Source organism: Typopeltis vanoorti, chromosome 5 (assembly GCF_054136105.1).
Source record: "Typopeltis vanoorti isolate ZY-2024b chromosome 5, IOZ_Tvanoo_1.0, whole genome shotgun sequence".
NCBI classification, from domain to species: Eukaryota; Metazoa; Arthropoda; class Arachnida; order Uropygi; family Thelyphonidae; genus Typopeltis; species Typopeltis vanoorti.
In genome coordinates, this window is record NC_143553.1 from 82,781,513 (window position 1) to 82,795,131 (window position 13,619).

At 36.2% G+C, this 13,619-nt stretch overlaps 1 protein-coding gene across 2 annotated transcripts in view; it reads right to left on the bottom strand.

The window, feature by feature from the left end:
• Window positions 1–1,064: 1,064 nt before the first annotated feature.
• Window positions 1,065–13,619, bottom strand: part of LOC150106601 (uncharacterized) — a 128,860-nt gene continuing 116,305 nt past the window's right edge. For both annotated transcript variants that reach the window (XM_090392563.1, XM_090392564.1), the window contains one exon: window positions 1,065–1,673. In XM_090392563.1, the coding sequence (XP_090248689.1) occupies window positions 1,512–1,673 (162 nt within the window). In that variant the 3' untranslated portion in view covers window positions 1,065–1,511. The remainder of the gene's footprint in view (window positions 1,674–13,619) is intronic.

Sequence of the window (13,619 nt, forward strand, 5' to 3'; positions counted from 1 at the left end):
CCTGAATCATGGTCGCTTCCCTAATAGTCCATGCAGCTTTTCTTTGACTGAGACTTGAAAGTATATTAAATTTCACCAGGACAGTTTACTAGACTTTTGCTGAATAAGTTCAGTGGCAGGGTTGCTACTTAATGCCGCTAACAGCATTTGCTCTGTTAGGGTTATACCACCCATAACCAGTTGCCAGTGCCTTGTTTTACTTTTAGAACAGGGTGGACCACAAGCAGGTGAGGTTGGCATTTGAGTGGGAGAGGCTATATATTGTACTTCACCACCCTTTCAAGTTATTTTTATTAGTTCAAAATTTCAAGGCCTTCTCTGAATTAGGTCTCTATTGTTTATGGCTCCTAGCTTGACAAGCTAGTCATTTCTCCCATTTCCAGGTATTCTCACTTGTGTCCACTGCAGACTTATTCAGTAGGTCCTTATGTAAGCTACAGTGAACTTTCAATAGCAAACTTATAGGAACCACAAAAATACTTCACACAAAAACATAAGCAAAGTTTTTGTGTGAAGTATTTTCATGACTAGCTTCTTGAATATAAATGTTGCTGACTTCACATCATTTGCCCCAGCATCCCACAATGCACAGCACACTTCTTTTGAGATGTGTATATTACTATGGATTATGGGAAGGGTTTCAACTCCCATTGGTTTTAACCTTTATTTAAGTCTCATCAGTGGGATCTAGAGAGAGAGATTATGATGAGGTCAAATCAATGCTGAAATCATATATGGTTTTAACCTTTATTCAAGTCTCATCAGTGGGATCTAGAGAGAGAGAGAGATGATGATGATGAGGTTAAATCAATGATGAAATCATATAGTAGTTAAATGGGGGTATATGATGTACATCCTATATATTGAATTTTTATATTAAATCAAAAATATGTAACTTCTGCATTGATTTTACAGCAGTGTCTCCTGGATATGGCTGTTTGTGTTTGCTTATATTGCAACTGTCTTGCATTATTATTGCAACAAATTTTTAAGAATGTGAAAACAAAATGCAACTGAATGAAAGAACAAATTATTGTAAATAAAATTTTAAACAAAACAAAATATTGGTCTGAGATAAATTTTTATTTTAGAATTTCACATTACTAATTTTAAAAAAATTGGGAGCAGAATGCTATACATGTTTCAAAATTAAGCAATTGAGTGGTATCTCAATTCTGTATAGACAGTGCATACAGAATAAGAGAATTTATTACAAAATTTGAAAAGTGCTGTGTGTATATATATATATAACAGGCATATATATACAAATGCTTGAACAAATAATTCATTTTCCCCACAAAAAGTTTCAAAATATTTTACAAAGAAAAGTAATACTGCTATCAACAAAGCATTCATTTCATTCTCACTCACCCAACTTACACACACACACACACACACACACACACACACACACACACACACACACACACACACACACACACACACACACACAAAACTTGGAGTATATTTACAGCAAAATTGTCAAAACTTCGGCTGCATATTAATATTAATCAAGATTTTGGTCCTGACAACCTGCCATTTTGATGGTAAAACATGACCCTGGCATGGGCCTCAAAGAACTCCTCTGGAGAACGAGGTTTCTCTCGTGATTTAGGTGCTGGTGGATACATTATTGATGGATTTGTGTATGCCCCCGTACGTTGTTGTTCTTGCTGAAATGGAAAATAATGAGAACTTTTCTATATTAGTTTTCGAAGAAAATAACATTTGTGAAATAGTTTAAATACAAGCAAAAATATTTTGTTTATATTTCAGCTTGTACATTTTGGAAAGAAGCACAGCTTTAAATAGTAATTATAAATGTAATTATTAGCTATCTGGGTGATGCAATACAAACCTGATCTTCATTCTGTCTATTTATCTTACTGAGATTTTCTCATATGAGAATATTTTTGATTAATTATGTAATCTTTACAAATGCAGTTTTTGTTACTTGTTTGCAGTACATACACATACCGACAACTGAATTAGAAACCTTTATGCAGATGTACGTAAATGTCACTTATGCAGTGAATATGCAACTACTTAAAATGTTTCTGATCAGTAATCATCAATAGTGTTGATCAACATGTTTGGATTTATGTACAGACAGTGCATACAGAATAAGACATATGTTCACAAATGTATAAAACATATATTCACAAATCAAGTTACTGTTGTGAAGACCCTGTTATAATAGTCATTTGATTTATTTTTCCTTTCATTTATATTTTTCTAGAAATAATTTCAGTTTAATGAATTAAATTATGTGTGCTAGTGTAGTCCTGCGGAATTGATATTTGTTTCCATAGCGCTAGACCACAAGAGAAGGACCATTATGAGTTTGATTCTAGAAAAACTTTTTCTAGGTCTTTTTTCCAGCCAGTTCTTCCTGAGTTAGCTGATCTTTAGCACACAAAAAGTAAAGGTTTTGTGATATAGTCTGTTCTTCATATACCTTATGTGTAAAGTGTATCAAATAGAATCAAATACATTCATTTCCTTGGGGAAGAAGGGGGGGGGATAGATGTAAACTGTAGACACCATAGATAATATAGAAAACTACTGAAAATACTGATATTGGCTTTAAACCTTTCTCAGTTTTGATTATCAGCAAACTGAATATCCTTTGTCAGTCAACATAAAATACCATTTGCAATTTAGTTGAACAGTAATGATTACCTCACTGGTTTCTTTTCCAAGATCATCCCCAACACACACACACAGAACTTGCTTTCTATTGGCTGAAAAATTGTTTTCACTTTCCATCATAATCCCAATTCTGCAGACCTGACAGTTTCAAAAAAGCACTGCTTAATATTCAGACTTGTCAACCTGGAAATGTAAAGAAGACTGCGAATGTTTCTGCAAATCTTAGCCTGCCAATGCTCTTTACCAAGACAAGACATAAAAAGTGATTCCAAGCCTGATAAACACTGTATCAGTTTAACAATTTACAAATTTGCAGCACTCTATATGAATTTTTATCATTACTAGCATTATTTAGTACAACTGAGATGACATCTCTCCCACCAGTTGGAGAGAGTGACCATATGGTTTTGACTTGGAAAATGAATAGACATGCAGGAGTATCAAAGAGATGGGAACGTATGTGGAATTATAAGGCAGGTGATTATAATAGTCTAAGACGTCAACTTGGGGAAGTTTCATGGAGGGAGGAATTGGAAGGCCGGGATATCATTAGTGCGTGGAAAATTATGAAAGAATATTTGTTAGCAGCAATGGTAAGTTGTATACCATGAGTGAACAAGAGGACACAATTTGGAGTAAAGTGGATGACAAACAATATTAAACAGGAAATGCATGCGAAAAAGAGGTTATGGAAGAGATATAAGGAGACAGGTGAAGAGAAGATGCATGAAGAGTATAAGACACAGGCCAGTGACTAGTATGGTAAGGAAGACGAAACTGGAATATGAGAGGAGATTGGCCCTAAGATCCAAAGAAAATCCTAGGGAATTTTTTAGATATGTGGCCAGTATGAGGAGAAATGACTGTGGAAGAATGATATTGTGGGATAAAAATGGGAATAGAGTGACTGATGCAGAGGACATAGTGGAACTGTTCAATGAACACTTTATTGGAGTATTTCATCCTGGAGGAGTCAGTTTTAATGCTAGAGGGATAGGGCAGGTTTGAGGTTTAGAGGTACAGGAGGAGAGTGTGTTTCAAATACTGAGTACTCTGGATGTCAATAAAGCAGTGGGACTGGATGGTATTTCACCACGAGTTTTGAGAGAATGTGCTAGGGAACTGACAGAGCCTTTGACCTGGCTTTTCAATGAAAGTCTGGCTGCAGGAAAGGTGCCGATGGAATGGAAGGAAAGTAAGATAGTGCCATTGCATAAGGGTGGTAACAGACTGGAAGTGTCTAATTATAGGCCAGTCTGTGTGTCATCAATAGTTAGTAAGATCTTGGAGAAAGTAGTGAAGGACCTTATACAGCATTGGGCAGAAGAGGGTAATGTTATCTGTGAGAGTCAACATGGATTTGTGAAGGGGCGCTCTTGTTTTAGCAAAATGCTAGCCTTTTATGATAAAGTTACAAGAGCATTAGATGAGGGAAAGGAATATACTGCCATTTTCTTAGACTTAGCGAAGGCAATTGACAGGGTGTCACATGATAAGCTGATATTTAAGTTCCTGAATCCAGTTGACCAATCTGGATGTCAGATTGGTCAACTGGATTCAGGATTGGCTGTCCAATAGGTATCAGAGAGTTGTGTATAGTGGGGCAGTTTCAAGGAAGCAGAGGGTTACAAGTGGGGGCCTACAGGGCTCAGTACTGGGACCTATATTGTTTAACCTTTATATCAATGACATTGTCAGTGGATTGCAAGGGGATATTCAGTTGTTTGCAGATGATAAAAATCTGGGAATGATTATTAGTAATAGTGCAGATGCAGCAGCCCTGCAAGAGGATTTGAATAAGCTAGATAGATGGGCAAATGAATGGGGATGTCGGTTTAATGCAGCAAAATGTAAGGTCTTGAGGTTTGGGAAACATCGATGGGACACTGCATACTCTATAGGAGGAGTTATACTGGAGGAAGTAGAGGAGACAAGAGATCTGGGGGTTGATGATTGATAGAAACCTGAAATTTAGGGGACATATTACAAAGGTGGTGAAGGTAACACAGAGGATTGCTGCAATAATGAGAAGGATGCTGACCTGCAGATATAAAACAGTTATCATTCCATTGTATAAGACCCTGATCAGACCACACTTGGACTATTGCTCTCAGATTTGGTCCCAAGGATTTGAAGGAGATAAATTAACTGTGGAAAGAGTATAAAGGCAGATAACAAAGATGGTTTCAGGACTGTACAAGGATAGTTATGAGGATCGGCTGAGGGAATGTGAACTGCAGAGTTTGGTGGATAGGAGAAGTGATATGATTGAGACTTTTAAACTGTTGAGAGGTGGTTACAGGGTTGACACTGGGGAGTTCTTTCGCTTGGTTGAACAGCGGGAAGGAGTGATGACAAGAGGCCATCCCTGGAAGTTACGAAAGGAAACTGTGAGCAAGAGGGTGTGGAGTGGTTTCTTTGCATGGAGGGTGGTGGAACCGTGCAATGCATTGCCTGATAGAGTGGTGAGAGTGAGAACGGTCAATGAGTTTAAGGAGTAGTATGATAGACTTTGTGTTTCTTAGGGGGGAGGGGACCTCCCCTCGATGAGTCTTGATAGACTTTGTGTTTCTTAGGAAGGACCTCCCACGATGAGTCTTTTTGACTCCATGGAGGCCTGAATAATAATAATAATAATTTTTTTTTTGCCATACGATTCTGTTTGCGTATGTCATTTATTTTCCTAAATTTGTGGTTACTGTTAAAAGTGTAGTAAAACAAATTGCTGGAGCAAGATGTGCAAAAATGTCTTTAAAAAATACATGACTTCTTTTTAGAATATATATATATATATATGTATGATGAAAAACGTATGATGGAGATAGCGTTAAGGTTTGCATCTTGTTGGGTGGATTCCCAACCTGAATGTGTTTCCTAGCAGAACCATGAATACCAAAACTTAGAAATGAGTTCCTGGACCCCTATATTTGTGAGTATATGGGTCTGATATTGATGACATTTATCCTACAACAGGATAATGCTTGTCCTCATCAAGCAAAGCTTGCGAACTAATATTTCAAGAAGAGGCTATCGTATGTCTGAACTGGATAGCCAGATCTCCTGATCTTAATTCTTTTGAGCATGTCTTGGATGTTCTATGCAGACTTGTTACTGCTCTCAAGTTTTGCAAGAACTCCCCAGTGTCAACCTTGTAACTTCCTCTCAACAGTTTAAAAATCTCAATCATATCACTTCTTCTTCTATCCACCAAACTTTCCAATCACATTTCCTTCAGCCTATCTTCATAACTAACATTGTACAGTCCTGATATCATCTTTGTTATCTGCCTCTGCACTCTTTCCATGGCTAATTTATCTCCTGGGGACCAAATTTGAGCACATTAGTCCAAGTGTGGTCTTATCAGGGCTTTATACAATGGAATGACAACTCTTTTATCTCTGTTGGTCAGTATCCTTCTCAGTATTAACTGGGTTATCCTCACCACCTTTGCAGTGTGTTTCATGAAATTTCATTCTATCAATCATTATCCCTAGATCCCTTGCCTTCCCCATTTCCTCCAACAGAGTATGCAGCCTCCCATCAATATATCCCAAACTTCGACTTTACATTTAGCTGCATTAAACTGATCCCCATTCATCTGCCCATCTGTTCAGTTTATTCAAATCTTCTGGCAGGGCTAACACATCTGCACTATTACTAATGACCCTTCCCAGCTTCATATCATCTGCAAACAACTGAATATCCTCCCCTGCAATCCATTGGCAATGTTGATAAAAGGTTAAACAATACAGCTCCCTGTATTGAGCCCTGTCGGAGCCCAGTTGTAACCTTCTGCTTCCTTGATACTGCTCCGTCATACACAACTCTCTGATACCTATCAGACAGCCAATCCCAAATCAGTTCACTAACCTAACATCTAAACCCATGTGCTGCAACGTAAACATCAGCTTATCATGTGATACCCTGTCAAATGTCTTTGTAAAATCCAAAAAAAATGACAAAATATGCTATTCCCTCATCAACCACTCTTGTAATTTTATTACAAAAGGCAATCAGATTACTAAAACAAGAGCACTCCTTAACAAATCCAGCTGACTCTCACGGATATCAAGGCACTTTGACAACTCATTTGACTTCTTGTTTCTTACCACTGTTTTCATGTGCCTGTTTGTTATTGAAGTAATTCATTTACAATTTCATTGGGAGACCTTATTTTAATAACATGTTATACCTTTTCACTACTTGTGTATGAGAAATATATGACTTTTGCATTACTTTCACCCTGGTATTTCTTCTGGGTGTGGCTCCAGTTGATGAGACCTCAATAAAGGTTGAAACCAGTCTGGATAGTGGTCCTTCACATAATGCATAGCATTACACATGTCTGCAAGGATGTGTCTTTGAATTAATGGAAATTTTTTTTTTTATAAAATATTTTTGTATTGAGGAGTCTGCATTTTGGCATTCTGAGCATCACAGATGATCAACTGAAACTAATTTTAAATTAAAAATTTAATGAAATGATCATAGACTGTAGATGTTATTTCCCACCTTAGCTGTGCTTTGGTAATCTTTGAAATTTGGAGTGGAAATTGCAGATGTGATGAACGAATATGATATTAGTGATATGTAAAATAGTAAGATAAAGCTCCCTTGAATTTTAAAATTAAACTATTTGAATAAGTGTTTAAAGCATAAAAATAATAGAATACTATTAAAAGATGAGATAAAATCAGTAATGAATGATGTCATATTAATAGTAAATACACTGCAACAATTGTAAAATTTAAAAATGAAAAATATTAAAAGATTAAAATCTAGAACTTGAAAACTATAAAGGATAAGAAAAGACCAATATAAAGTGCTGCAAAATAAAACGTAAAATATATCAAAAAAAAAAAAAAAAAATATATATATATATATATATATATATATTATGAAAGATGAAATCGATTTATGGGGTGAAGTAAGGCAGTTCAGATTCTTTAAAATTCAAAAACATGACATTATGGAAGACATATAAGATGATACGGAAATGAACAGATCCAAGAAACATAAGATGTAGGCTAGAAAATTGACTATCATAGTAAAGAAAGAAAAGTACATTATGACAAAGAGAAATTCAAGGGAATTATAGATTTCCTTCATAAATTTTTCCTCTTTAGAAACAGAGTATCTACAAGAAGCGACTGTAGCAAGCACGTGTGTGTGTGTGTGTGAGAGAGAGAGAGGGAGAGAATGTTCCAAAAGATTGTACACTAGTACCTCTTGATGGTAGCGATCTACCAACAAACTCTCCACTATGCTGGTCAGGAATAGTCTGACTATAGCATTAATGTAAATGGTGAAATAATCAGGATCATCAAAATCTTCTGGAACTATTGAACGGAGAGAGTGAAAAAAATGGAATTAAAAATAAATATCACCAAAACTAAAATCATGGTCATAAGCAAGAAATCAATTCCTAATTCAGCATTTTCTTTAAATGGGAAACAAATAGAAAGAGTGACAAAGTTTAAATATCTCGGATTCTGGTTAAATGAAGAATGCAATCCAGAAATGGAAATAAAAGTTAGAATTGAAATGGCAAGAAAAAATTTTTTTTCCTGATGAAATCAACACTGCATAACCGCAATTTAAATTTAGAGTTAGAGTACGCATGGTTAATGCTATGTATGGTCTGTACTGCTGAAAGGCGCAGAAACTTGGACCTTGAAGACAACATCAATAATAAAAATTTGAAGCCTTTGAGATGTGGTTATATGATGAATGTTAAAAATCCAATGGACAGCAAAAACATCCAATCAGAAGTACTGGAACAAACGGGGAAATCACGTAAACTTTTAGATACCATAAAAAAAAAAGGAAAAGTGCATATCTTTGTCACCTACTTCGTAATGAAAAATATAAGATACTTCAATTGATTTTAAAAGGGAAGATAAATGGAAGAAGAGGACAAAGAACACGAAGAAAATCTTGGCTGGCAGATTGACTGGCATGAGCTCTGAGGGACTGTCAGAGTGGCTGAGGATCAATCTCCTCAAAATTTGCCAAGGTGGTTGCTGATCTATGATAGGAGAAGAAGAAGAATAGCATTATACAGCTCATCAGACTGTTATTCCACTGAATGAATGGTTCTCAACTTATTCCTTTCAAACACCCACTTCAAAATACTAAAAGAAAAAAAAAGTAATTTAGTGATATGGAACTACCATGAATACACCTTGTATCTATGACCAAATTTAAAACGGGTGCTTAAGGGTCAAAGCTGTATAACTGAGAGGAGACCTCCACATAGCCTTTAAAGAAATGCGGAGAACTGACCAGGGCTTCTGACCTAATGTTCAATCCACCTTCTCGTGGTGCACCCTTCCTGGATACTGAACGAACGAGGATGGACTGGCAATTTGGTATTTAGCCGACCAAATTATATTCTTATTGGCTTAAACCAATATACAAAATGATGGTATTGACAAAATTTCATACAAGCTGGAGCATCACCCAGTTAAATAAGACTCCCGTTGTTTTCGCCAGGGAACCAGGGCAAACAGCAAGAAGTCAGCTATTGGAACAAATCTGAAAACACACCCCAACTCAACATCACCAAAGTTAAAGATCGGTACTATCAACATAAGAAGCCTGAATGGCAAAGAAATGGAGCTAGCTGAGGAATTAGATACGTACCAGATCGATATAATAGGAGTGACTGAAACAAAAAAAAGACAAAAACTGGTGAGATCTTTCTGAGCAATAAATACAACATGTTATATTCAGGCAATGACAATCAAGGAAAAGAAGGAGTAGCCATAGTATTCAACACTAAATACGAGGCTAATCTTCTCGAATGGCAGGCAGTCTCAAGTAGAGTGATGTGGGCAAATATGAGAATGGGGAACTGGACAATGAGATTTATTTGTGCCTATGGTCCCACAGAAGGTTCTACTAAGGTAGAAGAGGAGGAATTTTTTGATGCTTTACAAAAAGCAACTGACACAATGAAAAAGGAAAAGTTGATCCATGTTGGGGATCTGAATAGTAGAGTAGGAATGGTTGTCAGACATACAAAAATATTTTGGGAAAATTTGGAGAAAAGAGCCAAGCTAATAATAATGGCAAATACCTGTTGGATTTCTGCTCAGGACATGAACTGGTTATTACTAACACCATGTTCCAACATAAAAATGTGCACAAATTCACATGGAGAGAAGAGGAAAGGAATAAGAAAAGTCTCATTGACTATGTTATTGTTGATAGTGATGTTTTCTCACTGGTGCAGGACACCAGAGTGTACAGAGGATTTGAAATTGGAAGCGATCACTGTTTAGTCTTGAGCAGGATAAAATTGAATTTCATATTGAAAAGAATAACATGTAAGAAAGTTTTAAAGCGAATAAAAGTTGAGCAGCTCTCAGATGTGAACTATAGACTAACATACATACATTTTTTTGAAGAAAAAATGAAAGAGTTGAGAACAAGAACCAAACCATGGAGATTCAGTGGCAAGCCTTGAAGAAAACCCTGATTGATTCAGCCAGAGAGGCATGTGGTGAGGTTGTCTGCAAGGATAGAAAAATCAGGACTCCATGGTGGACACAGGAAATTAAAGAGGCAGTGAAGGAAAAGAAGAAATCATATCAAAAGTTCCTGGCAAATAAGTCAACTTTTGCTCTTAGAGAATACAGAGACAAATGCAAGAATGCTAAACACTGTGTAAAACTAGCTAAACAAAAGTCATGGGAGGACTTTGGCAAGAACATAGAAAATAAATATCAAGAAGGTGGTAAGATATTCTGGAGGTTGTTGAAGAAGCTTAGAATATGGAGGAAAGAGTGCCGTAAAAGGAGTTAGAGATGATAGAGGTGACATGAAAACAGGAGAAAAAAGACATCCTTGAAGTATGGAGTAATTACTTCAAAATATTGCTAAACGAAATAAGCAATGATAGCACAGTGGTAAAAAACACTCAACAGGCATACAGTCAGGAATACATATCCATACTTGAAGTAGAAAAAGCCATCAAAGGCTTGAAATGTAGAAAGGCATCAGGAGTAGATGATATTCGACCAGAAATGTTGAAGTATGGTGGTATAAAAGTCTTACAGTGGCTGCACTGCATAGTTCAGAAAGCCTGGACAGAGGGACGAATACCCGATGATTGGAGTAGAGCTAGCTCTCATAGTACCCATATATAAAAAGGGAAATAAAACTGAATGTGAGAATTACAGAGGTATTTTCCTACTGAGTGTTCCTGGCAAGATCTATGCAAGTATACTTGAGAAACGGTTGAGAAGAATTGTGGAAGAAAAGCTTGGTGAAGAACAAGCTGGATTCAGGCCAAATAGAGGCTGTCAGGATCAGATCTTCACTTTACGACAAATAGTCTAGAAAACATGGGAATATAATAAAGATCTGTATTTAAGTTTTGTCGATCTGGAAAAGGCATATGACAAGGTGCCAAGAGAGAAGCTATTCAATACACTACAGTTATATAGTGTCAATGGGACATTATATCAAGAAATACTTAGTCTGTATTTGAGTTGTAAGTCAGCAGTCAGAATTGAAGGAGGTACAGGAAGATGGTTTAATGTTAAATCTGGTGTGAGACAAGGATGTACATTATCCCCTCTGTTATTCATTATCTATATGGATCACATTATGAAGGAAAGTGGTATTAAACATGATATCAGAATTGGAGATGTTAATGTCAGCTCTTTGCTTTATGCAGATGATGTTATACTTCTAAATAAATCCGCTACAAGTTTGCAAGATTCCCTGACTAAATTGAATAACTGTTGTAATAGATATGGTATGAAGGTCAGTATTAAAAAGACAAAGACAAGGAAAATAGGCAGAATCATTGAAAATGTCAACTGTGTTGTGAATGGAGAACCTGTGGAACAAGTAAAACATTTCAGCTATTTATGCACGATTTTTAGTGAAGATGGTAAATTAAATATGGAAATAGACAACAGAATCGACAAAGCTGGTATGGTGGGAAGTCAATTGAATAAATTCATATGGAATAAGAGAGAAATTAGTTGAACACTAAATTAGCTGTATATGTATACAAGACAGTGTTCAAACCAGTTTTAACTTATGGATCTGAGAGCTGGTCAGAAGTAAAACACTTGACCAAAGACTAGAGACCACAGATATGAAAGTCCTGAGAAAGATTAGAGGTGTGAACAGATGGTATCAATGGCAATATCATATTAAAAACGAGGATATTAGGAAAGAACTTGACTTTGTCGGCATCCAGGAATGCGTTAGCAGAGCTAATCTCAGGTGGTATGGTCACTTAAACAGAATGGGCTAGGAGAGATTAGCAAAACAAGTGTTCTCTGCCAGGTTAGCAGGAAAACGACCCAGAAGAAGACCAAGATATAGGTGGCTTGGTAGGTACAATGTTCCTTAGATGATAGAAATATAAGATCTGATAATGATAATATTGGAGTCTTGACAAGTAATAGACTGATTTGGAGGAAAATTGTAGATAGTAATGATGTAAATTTTTCATGTAGTACTATCATATCCTGTACACCCCTTGAGGGTACAAGTCAGGAATTTGATGACAATGATGATGATGTAGCTCCTAAATTAGTTGTCTATTCAATGACTATCAGTGTTGATAGTAATCCAACATACATGAAAGGTTGTTTGAACTATAGTACACTAGTACAGATGGTGGAGAGAATTAAAAAGAAAAAAAGTAGAACTTGTTAACATTGGATTTAAAGACCCATAGATGATACTCTTTAGGAAATACATAAGGAAAGATGTTCCAAAGAACAGCAACAAAGGAAATGAACAAAGAGAAAAACATTTGTTCTGTGATTTTGGAGCTGAACTGTGAAAGGGCAGTAATTAGCTTTTTTTTATTATTATTATTATTATTATTATTTGACACCTCCAGGGAGTCCAAGACTCATCGAGAGAGGGTACCTACTCTACAACTCTCTGTCTTCACCACTCAACCTCATCCACCAACTGTATCATCTACACCAACGCCATCTACTGTGCTGCACCACTAGTATTTTCACAGATAATCACAAACATCCATGCCCACAGTTGGGTTCGAACCCGCAGCCTTTTGGCTGAAGAGCACATATGCTAACCAGTCAGCCAACCAGGCCAGCAATTTTGCATATGTCTTAAAAGTTTTAGAGCAAGAGTGAATTATTACTGATGGCATCAGTAATAATTCACTTCCCAATCAGCTAATACATCATCATGCTGACATCTGGAAATGTTGTGTTCTATACTAAATTAAGAACTTTTAAGGATATCAACTTAAAGGTGACCCAAATGTGAAAACAATGGCTGGATGGATTTGTAGAGATAACAGCTGTTCAGAAGTATCACCTAGAGAAAAAAAGAGGGAAAGCCTAGTTTCTTGGATGCTGAGGAAGTGATATTTGTGATATGTTAATACCAAGAAAGATCAGACATTAAAATTATTTCAAGAAGAGAAATCTTGTCTAGAAATTTGGATATTGTTAAAAGTAAGATAAAAGATAAGGATTCTTGCTTTGCATGAAATGTATATAATGTAAAATAATTAACAGTGCATTAAAAGGATGACAGAAAAAATTTGACTGGAAGACAAGCAACCAACAAGAAACAATGAACAAGAAGGTCAAGGTAAGATAGTTTGTGAATTTTATGAATGAATGCCAAGTAACAAATGGCACCATTCTGTATCTGCTGAATGATGGGTAGCTTTATATAGTTATCTTCTTAAGGAGAATTACCAATCATATAGTTATCTTCTTTAAAAGGAATATCAATCTACTAAGTAGGAGGTAATGCTGTTTTCTTCACTGTCAGTAAAACTGAAGTGGCTGATGCCAAGTTTTGTATTCAAGTTCTGGCTTCTATTCCTCCTTAGGGAAATGTAGTGTGAGCAACACCTTTCACATGCATATTAAACATACTGCAAGGGAGCAGCTCATCCTCCACCTCCTCAATTCATGAGATACAGTAGTAAAAGTGGTTCAGCAGGCCAG